The sequence below is a fragment of the Neocloeon triangulifer genome, unplaced genomic scaffold (genome assembly GCF_031216515.1).
Source record: "Neocloeon triangulifer isolate White Clay Creek 2 clone unplaced genomic scaffold, ASM3121651v1 ptg000010l, whole genome shotgun sequence".
NCBI classification, from domain to species: Eukaryota; Metazoa; Arthropoda; class Insecta; order Ephemeroptera; family Baetidae; genus Neocloeon; species Neocloeon triangulifer.
In genome coordinates this window covers 1,561,325-1,585,791 of record NW_026775552.1, presented here as the reverse complement: position 1 = coordinate 1,585,791, position 24,467 = coordinate 1,561,325, and the positions used below count along the sequence as shown (strand labels likewise).

Sequence of the window (24,467 nt, the reverse complement as noted above, 5' to 3'; positions counted from 1 at the left end):
ATGCACTTTTGGTGGCCACTTGGGATGCAGCGCTTGGGTCGCCTTTTGTTATCCATAGGCTACCTGCAGCCTTTCGCAGGAGTTATTGGCATTCTTTTCTCACTCATAAATAAATTAATGCTCATGACCATTGCTCTTTTCTCTATTGAACCTGTATTGAACGTGTACTAAAATAATAAATTACTTTTTGTATTTTGTGCTCTCGAAATTAAATTTAGTTTGTAAAATTTTCTATCAAATTCATTAACCTGGATTAATTTTATTTAACGTAAAATCGAATTAATTTTATATGCTTGGAAAGCATTGGTATATTACAAACGTTCTGAACTGAACATATAGGTTTCGCCTTTCTGAACGTTCTTCTTCTATTCTCCCTATCGTCTTCCTCCAAGTTTATATTTTTTCAGCCCATTCGACTCATATTTCCCCTTTTGCACTCGCTTTTCTTTTTTCTCCTTCCTCGATTTTTTCTCACCCTTTTTCATCTCCGCAGTGCAGAAGGGGCAGGGAGATTCCGTGTGGTTGTCATTTTTCAGCGACTGATCAACACTTATTTTAATCTTTTTTAACCCATTGAAAAATCTTGACGGCGCGGCCAAAATGTTTCCGGAACACTTGTCAAACAAGTCTCGTACGTTTTTGTGCATGTCGTTGTTGCCACTGTTAAGTTATTTTTTATAAATTCATCCGCTGGCTCCACGAGTTAAAATCCATTGAATTTGTTTACCTGTGCTAGGGCAGCTCTGCGAATAAAAAGAAAAACCCGTTTGGAAGTGGATTTTAGAATAAATGAAATCTAAAATTTTTAAATTACATTGATCATTTTAAGGAGAACACACTGCACCACCACGAAAGCTTTGCCAGAGCATGACAATTTCCCCGCGACAAAGTCGGGAACGTTTAGAGCTGAAGTTTGCATTTGAGATTAAACGTTTGCGGGGCCAAATAGAGTTTATTTCACCTTCAGCCGTGCAAATGCATTCGGGTACTGCTGACGAAATCGTTGAAATCCACGTGTCGTCAGTCTGCGTGGCAGTCAAGAGGTCGGTCAGCGCAACTTCGTCGATTTCGTTAGCTGCCGACAGCTGCAATTAATAAAATTTTATTTTAGACACCAATGAAAAAATTACGCTTTTTTTCGTACGGCCCCATTGGCTTCCAAGTAGCAGTTGACGAAGCACTGAAATATTTGAATTAATTTGCTGTGTGAAAATATCTGAATTGAACACGAACAGCGTTCTTGCCAAAGGCCTTTTTGACCTGGCGATTTTGGAAGGAGTCGAGTTGGCAGGTGAATTCGAAGCGCTCTGCTGTTTGTTGAGCGAGAAAATATTGAACGCGTTTAGAGCTCCTTTGGTGACCCTGCAGGTCTTCTCAAATCCTTGGAAGGCCACAAGAGCACTTGGTGGGTTTGCACAGCATTTGGCCACATTCTTGTTGTGAAATTACAAGTAAGAATATTGATAACAAAATAGTTGCAAAGTGTCATTTTTTACTTATCAGAAGGCAAAATATATAAACTAAACTTGACAGTCGCAGGCTCAAAGAATAAAAAAAAATTGCAGTGGCTAAAGAATTAAATTACCGCGTAGTTCTTGAAACGGCAATTATTTGGTTGGATTGAAGATACAGTTGTAGAAGTGATGGTAGAAGCAGGAGTTTTAGTAGTAGATTCCGTGGTATTTCCGATAGTTGTTGACTCTGAAGTAATGGTAGGACTGGGAGAAGAAGCTGATCCAGAATCTGTCAAATCTGTGGAAATTCGGTGCTGATTTAAAAGATCACAAAGAAAAAGGTCTACATAAAATTTTGGGAAGGGCCTCTTTTCGTTGCAAAAAAAGATCTGCGGAAAATAAAATTTGAAATTAGAGGGTTTGATAATTTCACTGCGATGCTCGTATTTGAGTATCCTGGGATTACAAGGTTCTCACTACGTGCCTATTGTGGTACAAGCAATTCACAAAAAATGTCAATCGATATAGGATATTATTGTATCGACTGATAGGAAATGTACAAGAATTATAACCAATATAGACTTAAAGAGGTTGAGAGTTGAGTCATGGGTAGAATATCGGTATGCCTGGTGTAAAATATGGCAATTTTCCTGTTCAATTCAATATATCATTTGATATTCGCATTAATTGCACCGCGGAGGCCGCGTCTCTTTTGACGTCGGGCGTTTTAGCAGACCTCTGCTAGTTGTGAAACCCTTTCTGCTCATTTTGCTAATTTTAATATTTTCCTTGTACGACTTCATTAGAATAAATAATTTTAATAAATAAATATAAAAATGTTCAAATTATTCAAAACTCATTTTTAAATTGTTTTTAATTCATTTCCTTTAAATAAGTAATGTACTTAACGTTAATTTGAAAAAGGAGAGACTTGAAGGGTTCGCACGTTGGGCAAAAAGGATGCGAATGCCAATGCCAAAATCTAGAGAAACAAGATATTTAATTTGTATGTTGGTAAATAAAAATTTTCTCTGCAGCTTGCTCAAGAACAATTTAATCTTCAAAAACATATTTATCTTTAAAGTAATTTCTTTATAATTGTGAATTATACTGTATTATTATAATTACTGATTAATTGCCAAATTTTAAGAACGCATTAGTTACACTCAAACTTAAAAAAAAAAACTCGTAGTAAAGAAGGATACATGATTCCAGCGCTATTTGCGAACAACACCACCAATATAGCAAGAAAGTTTGCTAAATACCAAAATATAAGCGTCACTATGGCTCATTTTTCTTAGTATCATACGAATTTTAATTCAATTCATTATTCACGATTTATGCAAGTTTATGGCGCTCTAATAGAATGAGAGCTTGCGAAGACACAAGATTGTTGATTACGTGTTTTTAGGTTTTTTTTTTAGAAAAATAGTAAAATGTAATTGGAATTAAAATCCAAGCACAAATTATTTTATAAGCACTTAAAAAATCCCCAAGTTACTTTCATTTTGCCAGAGAAAATGAAGTGGAATAGAGTAATATCAACAATTTAAGGCAAATTCGTAATTATTTTAACGCTTCATACTTTTCGGACTATTAACATGATACCAACATTAAAGATAACTTGACACACCTGAGTTGGTGAGATTAGCAGAAGACACAGCAGCAGGAGAAAACTCATCATGCCCACATCAAAGTTTGAAACCAACCCCAGTTAATTCAACTCTGTGCCTTTTATACATGCTAAGGATGGAGGTGCGATAGCTCCATGCAAAAATTTGTTAATTGGATGTAAAAAAAACCTGTACTCAGCAAAGCAACCTTTTCCTCCATCATAAAAAAAGATTACAATAATTTAGGCGCCGGAAAATGTATCACGATCAGCCTTCATAATAATTTCGATATTTCTTGCTGATTTTATTCTCACAGTTCAATGAACCGTGTGCACCTATAAATGTTTTTATTCTTCTTCTAGGCAACTAAATTTCGTTGATAATTGGCGTTGCTAAGAAGACGTTTGAAGCGCTGAACAGTATTTTCGGCAACGTTTTGTTAGACAAATTATTTTTAATCCATTCAACAATGCTTTATATTCTGTTAATGAAGAAAAAAATATGAATAATTCCATTACACTCGTAATTTAAAATGAGGGCGATCCAAAAGGCTTACTTGACCCAGGCTAAATTAGCTTAGCCCGGGCTAATTTAACCCGCCATTCAATTTTGCTGGTGGGCGAAGTTAGCCCGGGGCTAAGTCAAGTTAGCCTGGACCAGGTTTGTCTTTTGGATCGCCCTCAATATCTCCACAAAAGAGTGTCTTTGACACTGGACACGCTTAAATTTGGATTAGAGTGGCGCATCTTATAATATAAGGTGAGCCGTTCTCCATATTACGCGAAATTATTCTCAAAACGTCTCGAAAAAAGAACAAGATCCTTTCGAGAATCATTTAAAAAGTCGTTTCTTTCGATTATGACCCACATAAGAAATTCGCTGCAGTAATAAGTTTTCAACTAACAGGCGGATCAACCAACTTATTTTTTATGATCAGTGTTTTAGGGCAAAGATTTAATAAAATTTAAAAAGGGAATATCACTCTATGAAAAAATAGGTTCATATTTTCAAACACTATATATTATATTTTTCAACCATAGCCCTATACTTATTTATTTATTTAAATACATAAAATAGTTTCTCTTCTTCATGCATATATTATATTTTTAATTCTAGTTAGTCAAGTTAACGATTGCTATATGCGTATTAAGTTGCACCATTTGCATATTAGAATTTCATTTTAAAACCATATCTATACCAAAAGCTTTATATTTTCAAACACAATTTTTTTCGACCGTTTCTTTTAAGACTATATAGTCATATATGAAGCCAAGTTGATTCTCTTCTCTGAACGAATATTTATCAATCATGCGTGATTCAAAATTTAGCGATTGCTTAAATTTTTACGCCGGCAATGCTTCACATTGCTAGATAATTGGCTTTTATTTGAATAATAATCGTGAATAAAATGTATCATTTAAAGAAATTTTGATCAATGTCTAAAATTAAAAAGTAACGATCAATTTTCATCGAAGAAAGGACATTCGTCTGCTTCAATTATCAGCGTGGCGTAATTTAGAATTGCTTCAAATCAGGCAGAACAACTGATTATTTGTGTTAGCATTTCAAAATTAAAGCTGTGTTTACTAGCATTTCTTTTTAGTGCGCCGCAGCGCAATGATCACTGCTGAGAAGCTAGAAAAAGGGGAGCGTGTTTGTCGCACGTAAGGAGTCAGTCGGCACTGAGCCCTCGAGCGGGCAACACGTGCTCTCGTTTGAGATTGGACGGACATGGACGTCGGACAGCCGGACGAGCGGCTCGACATCATCAGCGCTTATGTGCAAAAGACGCTCAAACTCAAGCCCGAGAAATGGACCAAGATGATGGCTCAGGTACTAATATAACGACCAATTTCTTTTGATTTTTAAGCAGCTGCGATACCTTCCGACGTGGAATTCTGGATTTCCTTCATTATTGACCAATAAATTTCCTGCCAACATAATATTGAATTAGATGCAAACCTCAAAGTCACAAATATTTAAATAAATCTAAAAGAGAATTGAACATGTTTAAAAGTTTAATAAGTTAATAAGTTTAGAGTTCATTATTGTGGAAATATTATTAGATATTACCAAATTCATAGCAAAGAATTGATTTTTATCTTTTATAAATTATAATATATTAATAAAAATAGCAATTTGATTATTAAGCGTTGATGCAAAAAGGGCTTGCAGATGTTATTAAAGAAAATAATTTTTGATCGATTTCTGAAAGGAAAAACGATTTGGGGAAAGAATAATTGCGCGTGTGTGCCAGTCGCGCGCGCGGCGCGGGCTTTTTCCGTTTGCGGACAAAATATTGTTGTAATTGCGGTGCCGCTTGGTGCCTCCCTTGTTTCGGTGCCAGGCCTGGCCGGAGCGACCCCGTTTAAAACGACATTCGCTCGCATTGTCTCTAATGAATTCCCACGCAAGCGAGTCGCATCCCTCGGTCGGCGCGCACGCGACCCCCTCGCCTCGCCACATCAAACCCAAAAGGGCAAAAGCAACAGACACACAAAATAGCAGACACGCGACCGCCGCCACACAAACCGACTTCCGATACTAAACAAAACAGCTCTTCTCTATTTATACTCACGTCAGCTTACTACAAATTTTGATTTTTATTTTCAAACATTTTATTTGTCATTTTTTCTGTTAAAAATTTTGCACTGTTTGGCGCAATAGAGAGCTCAACAAGAATTTAGGAATGCAGAAGTGTCCGTTTCCATTAAACTCATTTTTACATTTAAAATCTAATAAAACATTGATGGCGTGCATTTGTCAATATTTAAATATAGCACAATTATGTACATAATAGGAAACAAAACAAAAAGTCTACAATGTTTATTAAGATTCTTATTATATGGACTCTCTACTTTTAGATGTTATATTTTAATTCCTAGAGTGGGAAAACAATCGAGTGTCTGAAAACTTTAAACTGACTTGCAGATATATTAATTGAAAATCTTTTAACCAAATCACAGCAACAATGCAATAAGTGAAATTTGTTGACTTCAGACACGCTCTCTATTGAGTCAAAATTAGTTTAATAATTGTTATTTGGGTATTAAATGTCAAGTTCATGAGGAGTTGCTGCCTCCAGGTTTAAAACTTAATTAATACTTTTCAAATGGTCAGACAATTCCAATAATATGATAATCAATCAGAGAGATTATAATCAATATTTTTTCACAGATATATTAGAAAGTTACAACATTTTAATCATTTCATAAACAAATAAGAAAATTTAAAACTAAAGTTTTCATCATCGCGTGGACCAAATTAAGGATATGCCAGCAAAAAATTATGATATTTTTTAACAAGTTGAACCCAAAAATAGAAAGAAAAAAATTTAATTTGGGTAGTGCCTTCTGAGCCACCAATAAAGGGCACAGGCCGAAAAGACTTTGTCTTGGCCTGACCCTGAAAGAAAAAAAAATAAACAAATATATAATATATAACGTGTTTTGCGCTTAAGGACGTCTCAAACTTTTGATTGCCACTTCCCTTATTCTTTATGCAGGTTTAATCCTCAGGCAAAAGCCAAATTCACAGCTTGTTATGTTTATTAATCATTGTTAATTTATGTTTATAGTTGAAAATTTAGCCTCGCATTTCAGCTTTTTAATGAAAAAAATTCAATAACTTTTTTCCTAGTTATTTTTGCACAACAATATCGTTCCTTCGGATAGTTTTGCATTGAGCGATTTAGAAAAAAATCTCGGCTGCACCGCATCTGATTTTTCTGATTTTTCTCTTATCATTGCAAGAATTACTTTTCAAACCTCGCGATTCTGGTTCGGTTGCAGGAGGAGTACCGGGGGTTGCTGCAGGAGTTTGTGGAGCGGGGCGAGCACGGCGTGTTGCTGGTGACGGTGAACGGGGCCGCGCAACTCGTGCCCGCGCTCGGCTTCCCGCTCGCCCTTAAGAGCAAGGCCGCCTTCTTCGCGCGCGTACACCCCCTCGGCGCCGCCCCCGCCGCCTCCGCCGACGACCTGCGCCGCCTCCTCATCCTCGGCGACCTCGCCCTGCGCCCCATTGAGCAACTCGCGGCGCTCGTTGATGAGGTTCGAATCAGTAACAAAATTTTTTCCGAAATTAAATTTTTTTCAAATTCAGGTTTTCGTGCCGCTGCTGTCGAACCCGCAGAACCACGAGGCATGGCCGATCGCCGTCGGCCAGGACGTCAAGCGCCACGTGCACGCCCTCAAGAGCACCGTGTACCAGGTCAAGGGTCAGGTCAGCGGCCAGACCATCCTGCCCATGCCCGTCGGCGTTGAGCGCGTCCACGAGGCTGAGGCGAAACTCACCAGCAGGTAACCATAGACAAAATCATTTTCAAAAGTGAAATTCCCATTCACTGTAAAGCTCTTTTAGGAACTTTAATTTAGTTGCTCGGTTAAATAATTTTTAATAATCAATTAATTTTAAAAAATATATTTATATGGAGTTTCAATTTGGCAATGGATTTAACATTCATTTGGCAGTTTAATAAAACTCATTCACTTGGACGTGCTGACCTAATTTGAAATAAAATCCAGTATAAATACAAATTTTCAACATCAGCTCATGTGAATATTTTATTCATTTATCTTAAGTAATTTAAAAATATATGTATTTCAGATATCTTCAGCTATTTATAAAATATATCTCAAAATCTGCTTCTTTCAAGTTCATAAAGAGAAGATTGAAAATTAATTATAAAATTATAATTTTTTTCTTTTTTTATTTCTTATGCCTAACCTCAAATAGTTTTTATTGGCAAAATTTGAAAATCCTAGTGAATGCTTCATTTTCGTAAAATTAAATCGCATAATAATTGCCAAAAATTAAATATTAGAATGATATATGAAAAATTAATACTATCAAATGGCATATTTATTTTTGCAGCAACGGCGAGCAGGTGGACATGTACCTGAAGAGCGCTATCGAGGCGGTGGTGACCAAGTGGGCCGCCCAGGTGAACGACGTGCTGGCGGAGGAGGGAGGTGGGGGCGGCTGGGACGCAACACCGGCGGCCGAAGTGGCCTTCTGGACGGGCCGCTTGGCCAACCTGGAGAACCTGTACGGGCAGCTGCGCGAGGAGAGGGTGCGCAAGATGGCAGTGATCCTGGAGAAGACGGACAGCGCATACCTGCCCTGCTTTAAGACCGTGTTCCGCGGCGTCGTGGCCGCCCTGACCGAGGCGAGGGACGTCGCCCTGCACCTGCGGCCCCTGCAGCGCCAGGTGGCGCTGCTCGAGGAGGCGGCCGACCTGGCCGAGGCAGCACCCCTTGTCCGCCCCCTCCTCCATGTTGTGTGTCTTGTCTGGGCCCACTCCCACTACTACCGCCACAACTCCAAGCTCGTCGTCCTCCTCCGCCAGTTGGCCAACCTGCTCGTCCTGCAGGCCAAACGCTTCCTCGACCCCTCCTCCATCTTCCAGAGTGACGTTGACGAGGCCAAGCAACGACTCCAGCTCTCCATCCAGGTTCCTACCGTTCTAAATTCCCTTTTAACACTCCTCTCGACCCTCCCCTCTTGTACTTATTTAATTCCTCTCTTTCTCTCCCCTATTCTCACTCCTATAACTCTAGACTCCCCTAAAACGTTGCCTAAAACTCTCATCATTAGACTCTGTACCCTTTTCAATCTCCCCTATATCCCAAATAAATATCAAATTCACTCCACACCCCTCTTTTCTTCCTCCTGACTCTACCTTCCCATCTGTCTCCCTTCCAAAGAGCCTCCATACCTTTTACTCCCCCTATTTCGAGGAGTTATTGAATTTCCTCCACCTCTTTCCCTTCCGTACCTCTGAAATTATTGCATATTATCAAATTGGATGCAATCCTCCGTAGGTGCTGCGGTATTTCCGGTCAACCTTTGACGAGTTCCGCGAGTTGCTGCCCCGCTACTTCGGAGACCGTCCGCCCGTTCTGTGGACGTTTCACCCCAGCATGGTATTCGAACGCTTTGACTCTTTTCTCGAGCGACTCCTCCTCGTACAGGTCTGTTTTTTTTCAACCGCGGTATTGAGTTGTTTTATTTTAAACGATGAACGTTCCAAATCAAACGCGCAGGGGTTTTTTGAGACGGTGCTGGAGTTCCTGAAACTGGAAAAGGTGGAGATCGGAGGGCTCAAGGGCAGAGGCCTCTCCGCCAAAATTACCCAGGCAATCAAAGCTAATGTTTTTATTTGCTTTGTTTTAACCAAAAAAAAAAAAACTTTTCAACCAGGTTTTCCGCGACTTCAACGAGTGCTTTGCGGTGTTTGCATGCAAAACGTATGACGCGCTGGACCCTGAGGAGGAGGCTTTCATCGGTGACCTTGCGACCTTCCAGGTCAAGGTCACTGACCTAGACCGCAGACTGGCGTCCATCCTGTGCCAGGCCTTCGACGACGCCCACGAACTTGACTCAATCTTCAAGGTTGAACATATTCTTTCGTTTGTATATGAATGTAATTTAAAAAAAAATCCTGCAGCTGATCAACATTGTTGGCTCGGTGCTGCAGCGGCCGCTCATCAAGCAGCGTTTCACCAGCAAGTACGACAACATCGTCGCCCTTCTCCAGCAAGAGGTCGACCAGATTCAGGTGCAAAATCTAATAGACTATTTGATAATTATTTCTGTTTTTTAATTTTTTATTCAGAATTTCAAGAATTGATAGGAATATCATTATTTTGTCCTTTTACACTTGAGACGTTGAACGCATCCAAAATAATGCCTGGATTCTTAATTTGGGTAGAGGGTGGTGGACAAGTGCGTGGAGAGCGACGTTTTCCCCGCAGAGAAAAACCTGCCGCCGTTGGCCGCGGCCCTGAAGTGGTCCGCGCACATGGAACAACGCGTGTCGACCCCGGTGACCAACTTCAGGTCCCTCGAACACCCGTATGAATCTCCTCCCGACCCTTCCACCCTTACTTTACTTTGCCCCTCTTCATCGCAGGGTGGTTCAGTCGGAACAGGCCAAGGTAGTGCTTGGGCGGTGCGACGACCTGCTGGCCAGGTTGGCCGCCTTGCGACGCGACAAACTGGCCGCCTGGAGGCTTGATTGCGAGGCCAGATGCGAGCAGAACCTTCAAAAACCCCTCTTCAGCACCAAGCCCAACAAGGAACTCGCCCTCAACTTCGACCCGCAGGTACAATATAAATTAATTTAAAAAAAAACTTTATTCCTTGACCATTGAATTCACGTAAACTAATATAACTTTGCCTTTGAAGATAATTATTTTCCGGAATAAAATGTTACAAAGATATTCAAGATTATTGCCCTGTCTTAGGTTAAAAGCATATTTAACCTGCAGTCAGTCGGGACTAACTTCCTTTGAGATTCAGATACACTTACTTAGCAAGATAATCTGTGTTGATCCTTTTATCAACTCCTGCAAGCATGTAAAATAAAGATAATCAAATTTTGTCTGCTTTTAAAATTTGAAACTTATGAAAATTGCGCTTACATTCAAATTTTGGGTTGATTGGGGTGCGTTTGTTTGTTCAGCTGGAGAGCATGTTGCGCGAGGTGCGGTACCTGCAGCTGTTGGGCGCTGAGGCGGAGGTCCCGGAGGTGGCGATGCAAACCTACGAGGACATCGAGACCTTCCGCAAGTTCTGCTGCAACCTCAAGATCACCATCATCAAGTTGGGTTTTCGCCCAATTGTAATGTTTCTTAAAAAAATCAATCTTGCCTCAGGTACAACCAAATTCACAACTTCAGCAAGCCGGTAGAGTTTGCGCTTGTCAAGGAGGACGTCGATAAAATCAACGAGCTTGTCTGCCTCGGCCAGACAACCTACCACTGGACATCTCCTGGTCAGTACATTTAATTGTTACAAAACTCTATTAGTAATTATTTTATAATATTTTTTTTTTATTCCTGAAATCAATTTCGTTCATTTCATGTGAATTTTACACAAATAATTTGATTTATATTTAAAATTATGGCTTTGGACAAAACTTTATCGAACTATAAATTGAAACCAAGCTGGCACCTTTTTATTATTTACATCATTTATTAATAATATCTGCTGTGTGGATTTTATTTCTAAATTAATATTTAAGTTGAGACACTTTGATTTTTCCAGAATTTTGAATAAGGAAGCTTTTGTGTCTTCTAGAGAGAATTGCAAATATGCTTTTTATTAATAAAAATCGTACAATCATTCGCCTCAATTAATATTAGAAAGGACAAAAGGCAACATGTGCCACTTAAAAAATTGCCGTCAAACAATCCGTGAGAGCACAAAAGAGTCTCACTCATTTTTCTTCCACTTCTGACACGTGTGGAGAAGCTAGAAAAAAATGAAAAATCAAGATGTCAGATTATCGCGTCATCACGTAGTTATGCAACCTGCTGCTAGCCTTGCGTGTCAGAAAAATTGCCTTAATCAGAATGACAGGCGATTTCTTTCAACACGCGTGTTGAACTTAGGTAAAACTTTTTTCTTTCTGTGAATTACATGTGCGAGTCACGTCGAGATTTATGATTATTGGATGAAAAGGCGCATTTATTTTCATAATTTAAGTCAATTTTATTTTAATATCAGAAATAAAGTAATGATTATCTAAGTTTTCGCAGAACAAGGAAATTTCGAGTACTGGGGCTTTTTTATCTTTGCGAGTGTAAAAGGAAATGTAGAAGAGATGTACACAATTCACAGTGAGAGAAATACAAAAATAAAATTTTGTTAATTTTGGGACAATTTTCGTTTGCAACTCTTTCTGTTGAATTATTTGAATGATGAATTTGAAAATGCCCAGAATTGTGGTCTTTCATCGAGCGACTGCACGACCTGGTGTGCGACCTGCACCAGCGGCTCAAGCAGAGCAAGGACAACCTGAACAGGGTGCACCAACTCATGTGCGCGTGGTGTCGCGTGCCCCTTTTCGAGAGGAAGGACGGCCGCAGGGACGGCCTCCTTGTGCCCGCCGAACAGCTCGACCGCACTCAAAAAAGGTATTTATACAATTCTAGTCTCTCTTCCTGACAGATCCATCATCGAAATTCCCACTTTCAGGCCCTCAGAGACCCAACCCAAAATTGAAATTGTCATAAAAATGTTATAATTATGGATTTTCTCCAAGTATCTTCTTCGTTAGGAATGAAAATTTCCTAATCCCATTAAATTAGCCTTAATTAAACAGATTGAAGAGGAAGAGTCTTATAGAATTACAATGAACTTAAGATTTCTTTGATTCAACTTCATCAAGGTTTGCATTCCAAAAAACTGGAAATAAATTAATTTTATTCTGTAACATTATAAATTCTACCATCCAAAATTTAACGTTCTGCTTATCTCAGAGCGCATTCCATATATTTCAGACAAACATTTATACATAAAAAATATTCAAAGCTTGTTTCAATCATTTGAATGAATTTGATGAAAGGTACGCAGAAATTGTGGAGGTTTCTGCGGAGACGGGTCGGCTGGTGGAGGCGAACCTGTCGCTGTTCCACATGCAGCCGGACGAGCCGCGCTGGCTGAGCTACGTCGAGCACGTGGACGAGGTGGTGCTGGACGCGCTGCAACGCACCGTCGGCTGCTCGCTCGCCTACCTCGCCGACAACATGGACGGCGTCACGTCGTCGTCCAAGACGGCGGCGCCCTTCTTCGAGGCGCGCCTCGAGCTGCACGAGCCGACGCTCGTGTTCGTGCCGCCGCTCGACGACGCCGCGCCAGACTCCCTCGCCGCCATCTTTTCTGGCCTCGTCGACCACGTGCTCGGCATGGCCCGCCTCGTGCCCAGGGTGTCGCGTCGCCCCCACGCCCCCGCCTACGCCGACCACCTCAAAGGCCACGAAGACATCAACGAGATGAACGCCGAGATCATGGCCCAGGTCAAACTCGTCACCAAGCAGGTCTCATTTCTCACTCTTAATGCGATTCTCACATTCCAGGCAAAATCATTTGAATGAAAACAAACATTTTTTTTTTTTTTATCATTTTACAGAACATGAACGTGTTTAACGAATTAAAAAGTAAATAAATATTTTCGCCACCGAAAAAAGATATAATGGGAGATTAAATTATTTCTTTTAAAATATTTGCTTGCTGTATTTTCTAGGTTAAAGCCCAAAACTTATTGTTAGCAGCGATACCTTCTTTAATGCTTGTGTTTATGAATGCACAAAACTCTTTCTACAACAGCGGCAACCGCACTTTCGTTATGTGGAAAATCACTTCTGGTATTGCCGCATCAATCAACCTTGGAAAAATTTCAATTCTCAGCTTTTTAAGTAATATTAAATTGAAGCAGACAATTTTAAAATTAACAACCCTCTAGCAAAGATGATATTTTCACAAAATTAATTTACATTAGTTTCATACATAATTTAAAAGTTAAACTGAACAAATAATACATATAACGCCATGATTTTTTTAATTGTAAGCCAACCAGTATGTGTTCATTATTTTATATTTTTTGGTATTATTAAAAACTATAAGCAACCAATTTTACATTTTGTGCTTTTTCAATCCACAAGTAAAATTTTTTAATTAAAATTAAAAACGACCACTGATGCGTAACCTGTTGGTTGTTTTTGCTCAGGCGCAAGAGCTGAGCGGCAAGTTCGACCGGTGGGCGTACCTGTGGCTGGACGACCGGCAGATGTACATGGACCAGTTTCTCAACTACGGCCGGCAGCTGAGCGGCGAGGAGATGGATCTCGTGGCGCTCGGCGACGCCATGGCGCCGCCGCTGGCGCCGCCCTCGCTTGACCTCTTCAAGCAGCAGCTCGACCACTTCGAGTCCGTCTACCTTGAGATCACCGCGCTGCCCTGCAAAGAGGTCTTCCACTCCTGGTTCCAGGTCTCAAATCTTAATCATTTCAAAATTATTCATGTTCATGACTTTCAAAGCTCGGTTTGTCTCTGAATTTTATATCACAATCAGTTGGAGATGAAAACTAAACGATTCAGGATCTTCAAATAATTAATTTTAGTTTAAATTTTCAATAAAATAATGTTCAACCAGATCTGTCTTCAATAAGTCAGCATGATTTTTTTTCTTTTATTATTAAAAAGAAGATATCTGACGTTACAAAATTGCAAATTAACTGTGCTCTTCTTAAAGTCGTTTTGATTTGTTTTTATCCCTGCTGGATTTCATTAGGTTTTTTTTTTTTAAGATTTAAAAACTACATGAAAGTTGATTGAGGATGATTGTGAACAGGTGGACGTGCGTCCTTTGAAGCAGACCCTGGAGAACCTGGCGCGGCGGTGGGGCAACATGTTCCAGCAGCACCTGGCCCAGCACGTGGTCAGCAGCCTGACCTCGCTGGCCGAGTTCATCCGCGAGGCCGACGAGGGCCTGATGCGGCCGATCGGCGACGGCGACTACGATGGCCTCGTCCTCACCATGGGCTACCTGCTCAAGGTCAAGGAGCGCCAGACCAGCACCGACCTGCTCTTCGAGCCGCTCCAGCGCACCATAGACCTGCTCAAGCTCTACGACCAGGAGCTGCCCGAGGAGGTCCACGTCCTCCTTCAGGTACAAAATTCGATCCTTTGTTCACCAGAATTGGGAAAAATGGGTGATTTTTATTGGCAAAAGGCCGGGGGCGCCTATACTGAGGTTTTGGCTGAAATGGGTGAAAAATCTCAAAATAGATTATTTTGATTATTGTAGGTGGAAATAGTATTTATTACTGATTTGGGCTTTAGGTGATTCTAAACTGCCTATTTTTACATATAATGGTAATATTTTGTCTTTATAAACACATTTTAGTTTACTTAATTGCAGCAAATCGGTGAAAAATAAAAATGTGATCACCTATATTTTTCCCATTTCTATTTTTTCCACTTTTATTCAGTCGCTAGAATGTGCATGATGTGCCGTTTTTATTTTTATTTTTTGACAATAGATGTATTTTTGAAATAAAATACCCAGGTTTTGGTGAAAGTTAATATTGAATTACATTTGAATCAAATAGTGAATAAATCAGAGAATAATTTCAAACACCATACATATTGCTTGTAAGTGACCATTTTAATATACAAAAATCTTCACCTTTTCTTGTTAAAAACCATTTTCCAAACACAGGTAATAATAATTTTTTAATTTAATCAAATATGTAAATCAGCTATTTGCTTTTTAGAGCTTAAAATGTGACACTTGCCGGTTTTTCAAATTTCTACACCAGACTTTAGGTTCACGTATCACATCAATGAACAATGATCAATGATACATAATTTGATTGTTGTTTGAGCTCTCTCTGCGCAAGTACATTTTTTTTCTTATGTAAGAACATTTGGCATTTGGCAACAATCGAAACCTGCTCCGATTGTTGTGTTTGCTGATTCTTGGCCAATTCGAGTCACGAAATGAATCCTTTTGAATCAGGAGCTGCCGGAGCAGTGGCAGAACACGAAGAAGAACGCGACGACGGTGAAGCAATTGGTGGCGCCGATGCAGGCCAACGAGGTCGCCTGCATCAGAAAACGCATCCTGGCCTTCGACGCGCACCAGTCGCACTATCGGGACTCCTTTCGTCGCAGCCACTTCCTCAAGTCAGTTTTCCTCTTTTAACAAAATTCGTTCTGTGTCTATATTGAAATCCATTACTTTATTTTGCGATTCGTAAGCAAATATGATTCAAATTTTTCCACCATTAAAAAAAAATTGATAATTTTTGGTATTGCCCCGATATGTTTGAGAGAGCAAATAACATTGGAGATTTTAAAATAGGTTGGTTCCTGGAAATAAGGTTAAAAAAAATCAACTTTTTTTTAAACTATAGCTAAATTATGTTTTTTAAAGGAACTTTTATTTAAAATGCATCGCATTGTGTTTCGCAAATTAGGAATAAATTTTTTAAGTGCTAATAATATATTTTTGTTCTATTTTAATGTTAATGAGGGCGATCCAAAAGCCTAACCTCGCCCAGGTTAAGTTAACTCAGCCCCGGGCTAACTTAGCCCTCCAGCAAAATTCAATGGCGGGTTAAAGTAGCCCTGGCCAGGCTAATTTAGCCTGGGCCAAGTTAGCCTTTTGGATCGCCCTCATTATATTTTATAATTTGAAGAATTGGCTTGCAATAAATCAGTTGCTCTTTTTTCAAGTAGGAATGGTTTTGTGTATCAGGTTCAGTTGCGAGACGCCGTACGAGCAGATGGACGAGAAGGACGGGGAGATCGGGGGCATGGAGGCGGACATGGGGCGGCTGCACGACTCGGCCTCGCTCTTCGAGGTCAACATGCCCGACTTCAAGCACCTCAAGCAGAGCCGCCGCGAGCTGCGCATGCTCAAGGTCTGTTGTACGTTATTTTAGTCTCATTTTAAGTGCTAATTTGCGTGGCCAGCAACTGTGGGACTACGTGCTGATTGTGCGCACCAGCATCGAGGACTGGAAGACGACGCCGTGGCGCCAAATCGACGTTGAGAACATGGACATTGAGTGCAAGAAGTTCGCCAAGGAGGTCCGCGGTCAGTATTTAATTTAATTTTCATTTTTGTTTCTCAACTTATTTTTTTTTTTTTTTAAATTAGGATTTTTAAATTTTGGTAGGTTACTTTATTCAAAAATGAGTTTGCTGTAATTTTATTCAGAAAAAAATACTGCATTTTTGTATAAATAATTTTTTTAATTATCTACACATTGTCGTTTATAAAGCTTCTTCTTGGTCGAAAACTAACATTTTTATCAACATTTTTTTTTACTAAATGAATCCATTTTATAGTAAATTTAGAGTTTTTTGTTATTGTTATATTTGGAACTCACTAAAATCCAATTATGTAGAGATAAAAATTGTAGATTAATTCTAAACAAAAATTTAATCTCTGGATTCTTGGAAACTTGACCTTTGTAATTTGTGGATTTCAGCTTTGGACAAGGAGATGCGGACGTGGGACACTTACGTGCAGCTGGAGGCGACCGTGAAGAATATGCTGACGTCGCTGCGGGCTGTCGGCGAACTGCAGAACCCGGCGATCCGCGAGCGCCACTGGCACCAGCTGATGACCTCCACCAAGGTAGGTCCGTGTGCGTGCGTCCGTCCTCGTCCGTCCGTTTCTTCCGTGTCTCTGTCCTTGTTCGGCTCTTTGTCTGTGTCCGTCCGTTTGTCTCTCAGCAAAAGCTGCCGAGCCGTGTAACACCAAAACTTCTACTGTTCCATCCAGAATCTCGCCGCCCTGCCGCCCGAGTACACGGTGAGTCCCGACAACACACCCAACAAAGAAACTCTTCAACTCGAAATATTCAAACACTCTTCTTTCGCTCTCCTTCTCTACGCACTCGCTTTTCTTCTCTGCACTTTTATTACCACAACTCAATAGCTCAAAAGCACTTCTCTAAGAAATATATATTCTGAACAGATTAATCAAGAGGCTCAAAAATTAGAATTTGGATTGGCAAACCAGCCTCTATTTACTTCAAACATAAAGGGATGATAAACATGAGCGGTTAAATATTTTTTAGCTACATTTCCTACTATTGCGATACCATTTTAAGTTAAAAAACTAAATAAATCAAAACCAATTTTTAGATAGTTGAGCGTAAACATTATTCAAAGCTGAAATCTTAAATTAAAACTTGAATGTAAAAATCAAGTGTTAATTTCATTGCGGACAGTTTTTTCATTTCAATTTAATCGCAGAAGTGAAAAAAATTGATTATTTACCAAGTTATGTGTTCTAGTTTAAGTTATCTTTCTCAAGTTGGTTGGAAATCATCACTGTAAGCGCGGTCTTGCGAACGGCAAATTTTGCTAAAAATTCTTAAAATCCTTCCTGCTTACTTTTTTAGCTTCTTGAGACTAGAGTAAATAATATGAATTTTATTCATGTTGTCTAAGCATCAGGAAGCTCTTAGACAGGTGGATAGTGAAAGTGATTGTTTCGTAAATTGATATTTTTCAGACTTTAAGAAATTAATGAAAAAATAATTGATAAGGAAAATAATGGTGCTTTCAGTGTTAATACCAGTGAAAAATTATTTTTTTTATGACTAGATTCTGTTAAACTCAGCTTAACAAAGTAAATAATTCTGGGAAATTCATCTTAACCGACTATTTTAATGGTTAAAAGCGTCCAAGTATCCCATCCAAACATGTATCTTTTTATTTTGGCAAATAGTCCTGATTATCTTTTAATTGAAGTGGAATTTTCAATCTACAGCTGCGAACATTCAGAACAGCGTTTTATTGTTTCAATTGATTTTATAAAAACGTTATCTTATGATTCACTGCACCAAAAGTTACATAATATTTGTAGAAGAGCACCATAACTTTTGAGGTTGTTTGGTTGGGGGCCGTTGTTGCTAAGTTGATGTTGGCGCCGGGTTAAGGTTCGGTTCGTGATGGACACGAGCACGACGCTGGCCGACCTGCTGGCGCTGAACCTGCACGAGTGCGAGGAGGAGGTCAAGAACATCGTGGACAAGGCCGTCAAGGAGATGTCCATGGAGAAGATTTTGCGCGAACTCAACGCCACGTGGAGCACGATGGAGTTCGAGCAGGAGCGACACGCGCGCACCGGCTGCCTCCTGCTCAAGGCCTCCGAGGAGCTCATCGAGACCCTCGAGGAGAACCAGGTCTGCAAAACCACAAAGTCTTGTCGGGTACCATCATAATGTCCTAAAGAAAATGTCCTAAATTGAGGTTAAAGACAATGTCCTAACAGAGAATGTCCTAAAGAAAATGTCCTAAAGATAATGTCCTAAAAGCTATGGTCGCACATTGTCCTAAAAACTTTGTCCTAATTGAATTTCAAGAAAATGTCCTAAATTTCGGAAAAGTGGTTGATTTATTCTAAAAAATTTAGTTTTTTCAACAGGGACTAACATCCAAAATGAATTCACTTAAAAGCAGAAAGAATGATGCTAATTGTTGAGCTTCTCTGTCACATTTCAAAAGATAGTTGATCAAATAATTCAAAAAATAAATGTGTATAAAAGTTTGAAACAATCATATTATTTTCCACAAATACAAATTATTGTTAATAATAATATTATTACTACAACTTATATTGAAAATAAATTTAACAAATATTTTCAATTAGAATTTTTCATATTTTTTGTCTTGAAAAAAAATCGAATGATATTTTTAAGTAAACTTTTTCGTAGGAAACAAAAATACAATTGCCTGAAGATTTGTACGAAATTCTTTGAAACTATTGTCTAGAAGAAAGATTAATAGCTACATTTCTCAACTACCCGTAGCAAAAGCGAAGAAAATAATATTGAAAAAAATATTCGAGTCATTACAAAAGCCTAAAATTACTAAAATTAGTCAAAGGTCTAAATATGTATATTTTCCGATAAAGACTCTAGTCGTATGAAGCGTAAAATATGTTGAATCTGGATAAATTTTGAAACAAAATTACTTGAAAGGATGAAATTAAATTTTTTTTCACATGACACATGACTTTTCATAATTTTCAGGCGTTAGGATATTGTATGTTAGGACATTTTCAATTCTTAATTTTAGGGCATTTTCTTTAGGATATTTTCTGTAGGACATTTTCTTTAGGATATTATCCGTTAGGACATTTTCTGTTAGGACATTGTCTTTAGGACATTGTGAGGCACCCCGTCTTGTCCACTAGCTCCACCCCTAACATAAATTCAATAATTTATTTCCATCTTAGGTCATTAAATTCTTTTTATTAAAATATTTAGAAAATATTTACAGTCTCATGGGCATTAAAAAGTCTCATGATATCATCTGTGACTCTTGTTATCACCTTTATCTGTTTTCAATAATAAATTACATAATTTTGATTATACTAATTTCAGTAAGAAAGTAGAACATCTTTTGAAGTAATTTGTAAGAAGATGCGAGAAAGTTTTTAAATATTTTTATTTCAAGTTTGCCTTAATAAGTTCAAGATAAATCTATAGTAAAAAAAAACCGTTTCTCTTTCTCTTTTGCATAAAATATGTTATTACAATTTGTGCAGTGATTGGGGTCTAAGATGAAGGTTGAAGTCTGTGGTGGGCGTAAATTTTGCAGGTGCAGCTGCAGAATCTGATCACGTCCAAGTTCATCGCGCACTTCCTGGAGGAGGTGTCGACGTGGCAGCAGCGGCTGAGCGTGGCCGACCAGGTGATGACGCTGTGGTTCGAGGTGCAGCGCACGTGGACGCACCTCGAGTCCATCTTCATGAGTTCCGAGGACATCCGGCGGCAGCTGCCCGAGGACGCGCACCGCTTCGATCGCATCGACGCCGAGTTCAGGGCGCTCCTGCAAAGGTTGGCGGCCACGCCCAGGGTCGTCCACGCCACCAACCAGCCCGGCCTCTCGCTCCAGCTGGCCGCCCTGCAGGCCCAGCTCACCCTGTGCGAGAAGGCCCTGGCCGAGTACCTCGAGACCAAGCGCCTCGCCTTCCCCCGCTTCTACTTCGTCTCCAGCGCCGACCTCCTCGACATCCTCTCCAACGGCGCCAACGCCAAACTCGTCGTCAGGTATACACTTCAAACGAATTACTTTTAATACAATTTACCATCACCTTTTCTAAAATTTCTTTCAAAGGTAATCTCTTTTATATAATCTAGATACCTGATATTTGCTTTGTATTTAAATTTAACGTACCCTTTTTTTAGTGTCGTGATTGTATTTGTTCAAGTCAAAATTAATCAGATTTTGTTTCTAAATGAGCTTCCAAATAAGTGGTTTTCAGCGTGTTTTTATTATTATTTATATCTTCAGAAGGGAGCCCCCTTTTGTCCCTAAATTTATTTCCCCTAATGGATTTTTTCTGTATTTCCCCTAAATTATTTCCCCTAAATTATTATCCCTAAAATCTTTTTTTTATTTCCCCTAAACTCCATTTCCCCTAAATTTCATTGCCCTAAACCATAACAGAAGGCAGGATTCAGGGCTGTTTCAGAATGTAACCTGCTTAACAGTCATGCTTGACAGGTTGCATAAAACTGAATTTTCAGTTGGCACCCACTCTAGCTATCTTAGGAATCTATCAACGATTTTATGAAATCAAAGTTAAAATTATGTCTGTTTAATTCTCTCTAGAAGAATAAATATGTACGGGCCAGGTTGGCCAACACAAAGGGAGAATAATAATTAAATTAAACTCCAGAAGATTCTTTTAATTCGTATATTGTAGTAAGGCGGTGTTGTACATTCAGGATGTGTTGGTATTAGAATCGGAAGTTGAAATTCGAACTGTAAAAACATAATACAATCAGTACAATGAATTACAAACATGTTATTTGAGTATTGGTAAATTGAGTGGAGGCGCCGGCATTGCTCAGCCGGCGAACAGTTTTAGGTTCGGCGTTTTGGGTTAAATTCACTGGCGGGGCCGGTGATTATGCACTTATTCACTGGGCGGGTCATTTTGCCGTCGAGGGAAATTGCACAGAAAGGTTCTTACCCCATAAGTTGGGTTCAGGCGAAGGTTTGTTGAGTGAGCGATTGAGACGCGCGCTCCATGGCTGGCTTGGGGCGCGAGAATAAACGTGGTTGGGTGGGGCTCACATTGCATGGGAGTGCTGCAGGGTAAATGCTGTAGGGTGCAGCACAGGGTGGTGGAGTGGTTTAGTCTTGACTAAACGATTTGTAGTGGGCAGCGGGAAACCGCTGACCGCTACATAGGCCCCCACTTGGAGACCGGAGGTCACTCTCAGTATGTTTCTCTTGGTGAGGTGTCTCTGGGCGAGAAGGTGTCTCTTGGCGAGAAGGTGTCTCTTGGCGAGAAGTTGTCTCTTGGCGAGAAGGTCACTCTTGTATAGGCTGGAGTGAACGAGGAATTTGAGGCGTTGGACTTTTGCTGAGTCCAAAAACAGGAGAACTTGGAAGTTCTGTATGTTGGTTGATTCCAGCCGGGGGAACTTGGCGTGCTGGAAGGTCGTTGGTCCGATCAGCTCTTTCAGGTGTGTCCGACAGGGTGTGTCCCCAAAGGTGACGAGAAATAGCTATGTCTCGTTTGCGCGGTGGGTTGCAGGTCACATACTTGCCGTGTCGGTCCGAGTTTGAAGGCTCGTGTCGGCGTCGCTGATGTATGCTCTGATTCAGACGAGAGTTCTGCATAAAACTCGTGTGGAGCAAAATTGTGAGTAGGTGCAGCGACAGTTTTTGGAAGCGCGGTGCAGTGTTGTCTGACGGCTTCTGTGGAGAGGTTCGATCCTTGGTAAGTGTAGGTTCGAAGGACAGCTGCTGTCCAAAGATTTGGCCTTGGCGGCGGCCACGGTTGCTTGCATGTGAGGAGGCGTGGCTGCTGACAGCATTGGTGTTGGCGGTGTTGTGACGGCATCATGGCGAAAGCTCGTCGTTCGGCGGTCTGCCGAATGTGTATGTTGGTTCTGTCACTCGATGGCTTGATTTGTTGAAGGCGATTCTGCGTTGAAGCATCTTGTTGAAAGCGATTTTGCGTTGAAGCATCGTGTTGAAGGCGATTCTGCGTTGAAGCATCGCGTTCGGTATCTTGTTCGGGGTCACCATTTTGTACGGGCCAGGTTGGCCAACACAAAGGGAGAATAATAATTAAATTAAACTCCAGAAGATTCTTTTAATTCGTATATTGTAGTAAGGCGGTGTTGTACATTCAGGATGTGTTGGTATTAGAATCGGAAGTTGAAATTCGAACTGTAAAAACATAATACAATCAGTACAATGAATTACAAACATGTTATTTGAGTATTGGTAAATTGAGTGGAGGCGCCGGCATTGCTCAGCCGGCGAACAGTTTTAGGTTCGGCGTTTTGGGTTAAATTCACTGGCGGGGCCGGTGATTATGCACTTATTCACTGGGCGGGTCATTTTGCCGTCGAGGGAAATTGCACAGAAAGGTTCTTACCCCATAAGTTGGGTTCAGGCGAAGGTTTGTTGAGTGAGCGATTGAGACGCGCGCTCCATGGCTGGCTTGGGGCGCGAGAATAAACGTGGTTGGGTGGGGCTCACATTGCATGGGAGTGCTGCAGGGTAAATGCTGTAGGGTGCAGCACAGGGTGGTGGAGTGGTTTAGTCTTGACTAAACGATTTGTAGTGGGCAGCGGGAAACCGCTGACCGCTACAAATATATAAAAAAAGTAAAAAAATCTTAATTTTAATGCAACCAGCTTAACATGAGTGTCAAGAATAAAGTTTATTTTTTCTTTTTAAATTTGTAATTAAAAGAAAAACTTTTAAAATGACACAATTCGTTCCAGGCACCTGACGAAGCTGTTTGACTCAATTGCGCGGCTGAAGTGGGCGGCAGAGGGGAAGGAGGGGAGGGGCGAGCAGGAGGGGCTGCGTGCGGAGGGCATGTTCGCAAAGGACGGCGAGTTCGTGGCGTTTGCTTCGGCCTGCGACTGCACCGGCGCGGTCAGTACCCTTTTCATTCTCATGCTTTGCCAAACTGACTCGCTACCCTGGCAAAGGTCGAGGTGTGGCTGAACAGGGTGCAGGCGGCCATGCGCTCCACCATCAAGGCCAACTTCACCGAGGCTGTGGTCGCGTATGAGGAGAAGCCGCGCGAGCAGTGGCTCTTCGACTACCCCGCCCAGGTCTCCCTCTGCGGCACTCAGGTATGCACCCTTTAAATCCCTCTCCTACAGTTTTTATTACTTTATTTTAAACAAAATGTACCAAGGTATCTGCATGAAACGTAAAAAAAAAAATGAAACTTACCTTTTCCGTTTGAACCTTGTAAAAACATCCGTTTCAAATGAGATTGAAAATTTTTCAAGATTTGGTGGACGTCAGAGGTGAACATGGCGTTCGCCAGGCTGGAAGAGGGGTACGACAACGCGCTGAAGGACTACCAGAAGAAGCAGATCGCGCAGCTGAGCACGCTGATCTCGCTGCTGCTAGGTGAGCTGAGCAAGCAGGACCGCCAGAAGATCATGACCATCTGCACCATCGACGTGCACTCGCGTGACGTCGTCGCCAAACTCATCCAGGCCAAGGTTGAGGCCGCCTCCGCCTTCCAATGGCAGTCCCAGCTCAGACACAGGTGGCGCATTTGTCATTTTAATTTGTTAATATCAAGATCGACTGCTAATGGAGCGTTGCATTTTTTTTTTTATAATTTGTTTGTACAAGATCCAAAATCAGCGGTTAATTTAAAAAAGATGTAATTCTAAATTGCTGTGGTTTGTGCATTTCTATAAGACTTTTTAATATTTTGTTTAAAATTGAGTATGATTTTGGTATTTTCAGGTGGGACGAGAAGGCGCGTGAGTGTTTCGCCAACATTTGTGACGCCGAGTTCAGGTACTGCTACGAGTACTTGGGCAACACGCCGCGGCTGGTGATCACGCCGCTGACCGACCGCTGCTACATCACCCTGACGCAGTCGCTGCACCTGGTGATGGGCGGCGGCCCTGCAGGGCCCGCCGGTACAGGCAAGACCGAAACCACTAAGGACCTCGGACGCGCCCTCGGGGTCATGGTCTACGTCTTCAACTGCTCCGAGCAGATGGACTACAAGGTCGGTAGCAAAGTTTACATCTTTTCTACTGCTAGCTCTTTATTATCTTAACCTCTTTTCACTTTT

At 40.7% G+C, this 24,467-nt stretch overlaps 1 protein-coding gene and 2 long non-coding RNA genes across 4 annotated transcripts in view; 1 reads left to right on the top strand and 2 right to left on the bottom strand.

Moving 5' to 3' along the window:
* Window positions 1-799: 799 nt before the first annotated feature.
* On the bottom strand, window positions 800-3,207 carry LOC132195745 (uncharacterized). Its single transcript, XR_009441686.1, has 5 exons — window positions 3,088-3,207; window positions 1,586-1,752; window positions 1,145-1,433; window positions 962-1,085; window positions 800-906 (listed from the first exon to the last, which is right to left on the bottom strand). It is a non-coding gene; the product is annotated as an uncharacterized LOC132195745 (long non-coding RNA).
* A 1,557-nt stretch (window positions 3,208-4,764) lies between these two features.
* Window positions 4,765-24,467, top strand: part of LOC132195624 (dynein beta chain, ciliary) — a 36,125-nt gene continuing 16,422 nt past the window's right edge. The window contains exons 1-27 of one of the 2 annotated variants that reach the window (XM_059617740.1): window positions 4,765-4,900; window positions 6,859-7,116; window positions 7,169-7,365; window positions 7,940-8,519; window positions 8,890-9,039; window positions 9,112-9,204; window positions 9,269-9,460; window positions 9,516-9,626; window positions 9,780-9,922; window positions 9,981-10,173; window positions 10,533-10,672; window positions 10,726-10,844; window positions 11,793-11,988; window positions 12,420-12,891; window positions 13,581-13,841; window positions 14,205-14,522; window positions 15,375-15,541; window positions 16,116-16,281; window positions 16,334-16,457; window positions 16,855-17,003; window positions 17,151-17,180; window positions 18,316-18,561; window positions 19,982-20,433; window positions 23,137-23,293; window positions 23,350-23,496; window positions 23,659-23,924; window positions 24,131-24,401. In XM_059617740.1, coding sequence (XP_059473723.1) covers window positions 4,799-4,900; window positions 6,859-7,116; window positions 7,169-7,365; window positions 7,940-8,519; window positions 8,890-9,039; window positions 9,112-9,204; window positions 9,269-9,460; window positions 9,516-9,626; window positions 9,780-9,922; window positions 9,981-10,173; window positions 10,533-10,672; window positions 10,726-10,844; window positions 11,793-11,988; window positions 12,420-12,891; window positions 13,581-13,841; window positions 14,205-14,522; window positions 15,375-15,541; window positions 16,116-16,281; window positions 16,334-16,457; window positions 16,855-17,003; window positions 17,151-17,180; window positions 18,316-18,561; window positions 19,982-20,433; window positions 23,137-23,293; window positions 23,350-23,496; window positions 23,659-23,924; window positions 24,131-24,401 — 5,700 coding nt within the window. In that variant the 5' untranslated portion in view covers window positions 4,765-4,798. The remainder of the gene's footprint in view (window positions 4,901-6,858; window positions 7,117-7,168; window positions 7,366-7,939; window positions 8,520-8,889; window positions 9,040-9,111; window positions 9,205-9,268; window positions 9,461-9,515; window positions 9,627-9,779; window positions 9,923-9,980; window positions 10,174-10,532; window positions 10,673-10,725; window positions 10,845-11,792; window positions 11,989-12,419; window positions 12,892-13,580; window positions 13,842-14,204; window positions 14,523-15,374; window positions 15,542-16,115; window positions 16,282-16,333; window positions 16,458-16,854; window positions 17,004-17,150; window positions 17,181-18,315; window positions 18,562-19,981; window positions 20,434-23,136; window positions 23,294-23,349; window positions 23,497-23,658; window positions 23,925-24,130; window positions 24,402-24,467) is intronic. The other variant, XM_059617741.1, reaches the window with a different exon arrangement.
* Window positions 21,002-22,996, bottom strand: LOC132195625 (uncharacterized). Its single transcript, XR_009441653.1, has 3 exons — window positions 22,785-22,996; window positions 21,363-22,573; window positions 21,002-21,151 (listed from the first exon to the last, which is right to left on the bottom strand). It is a non-coding gene; the product is annotated as an uncharacterized LOC132195625 (long non-coding RNA).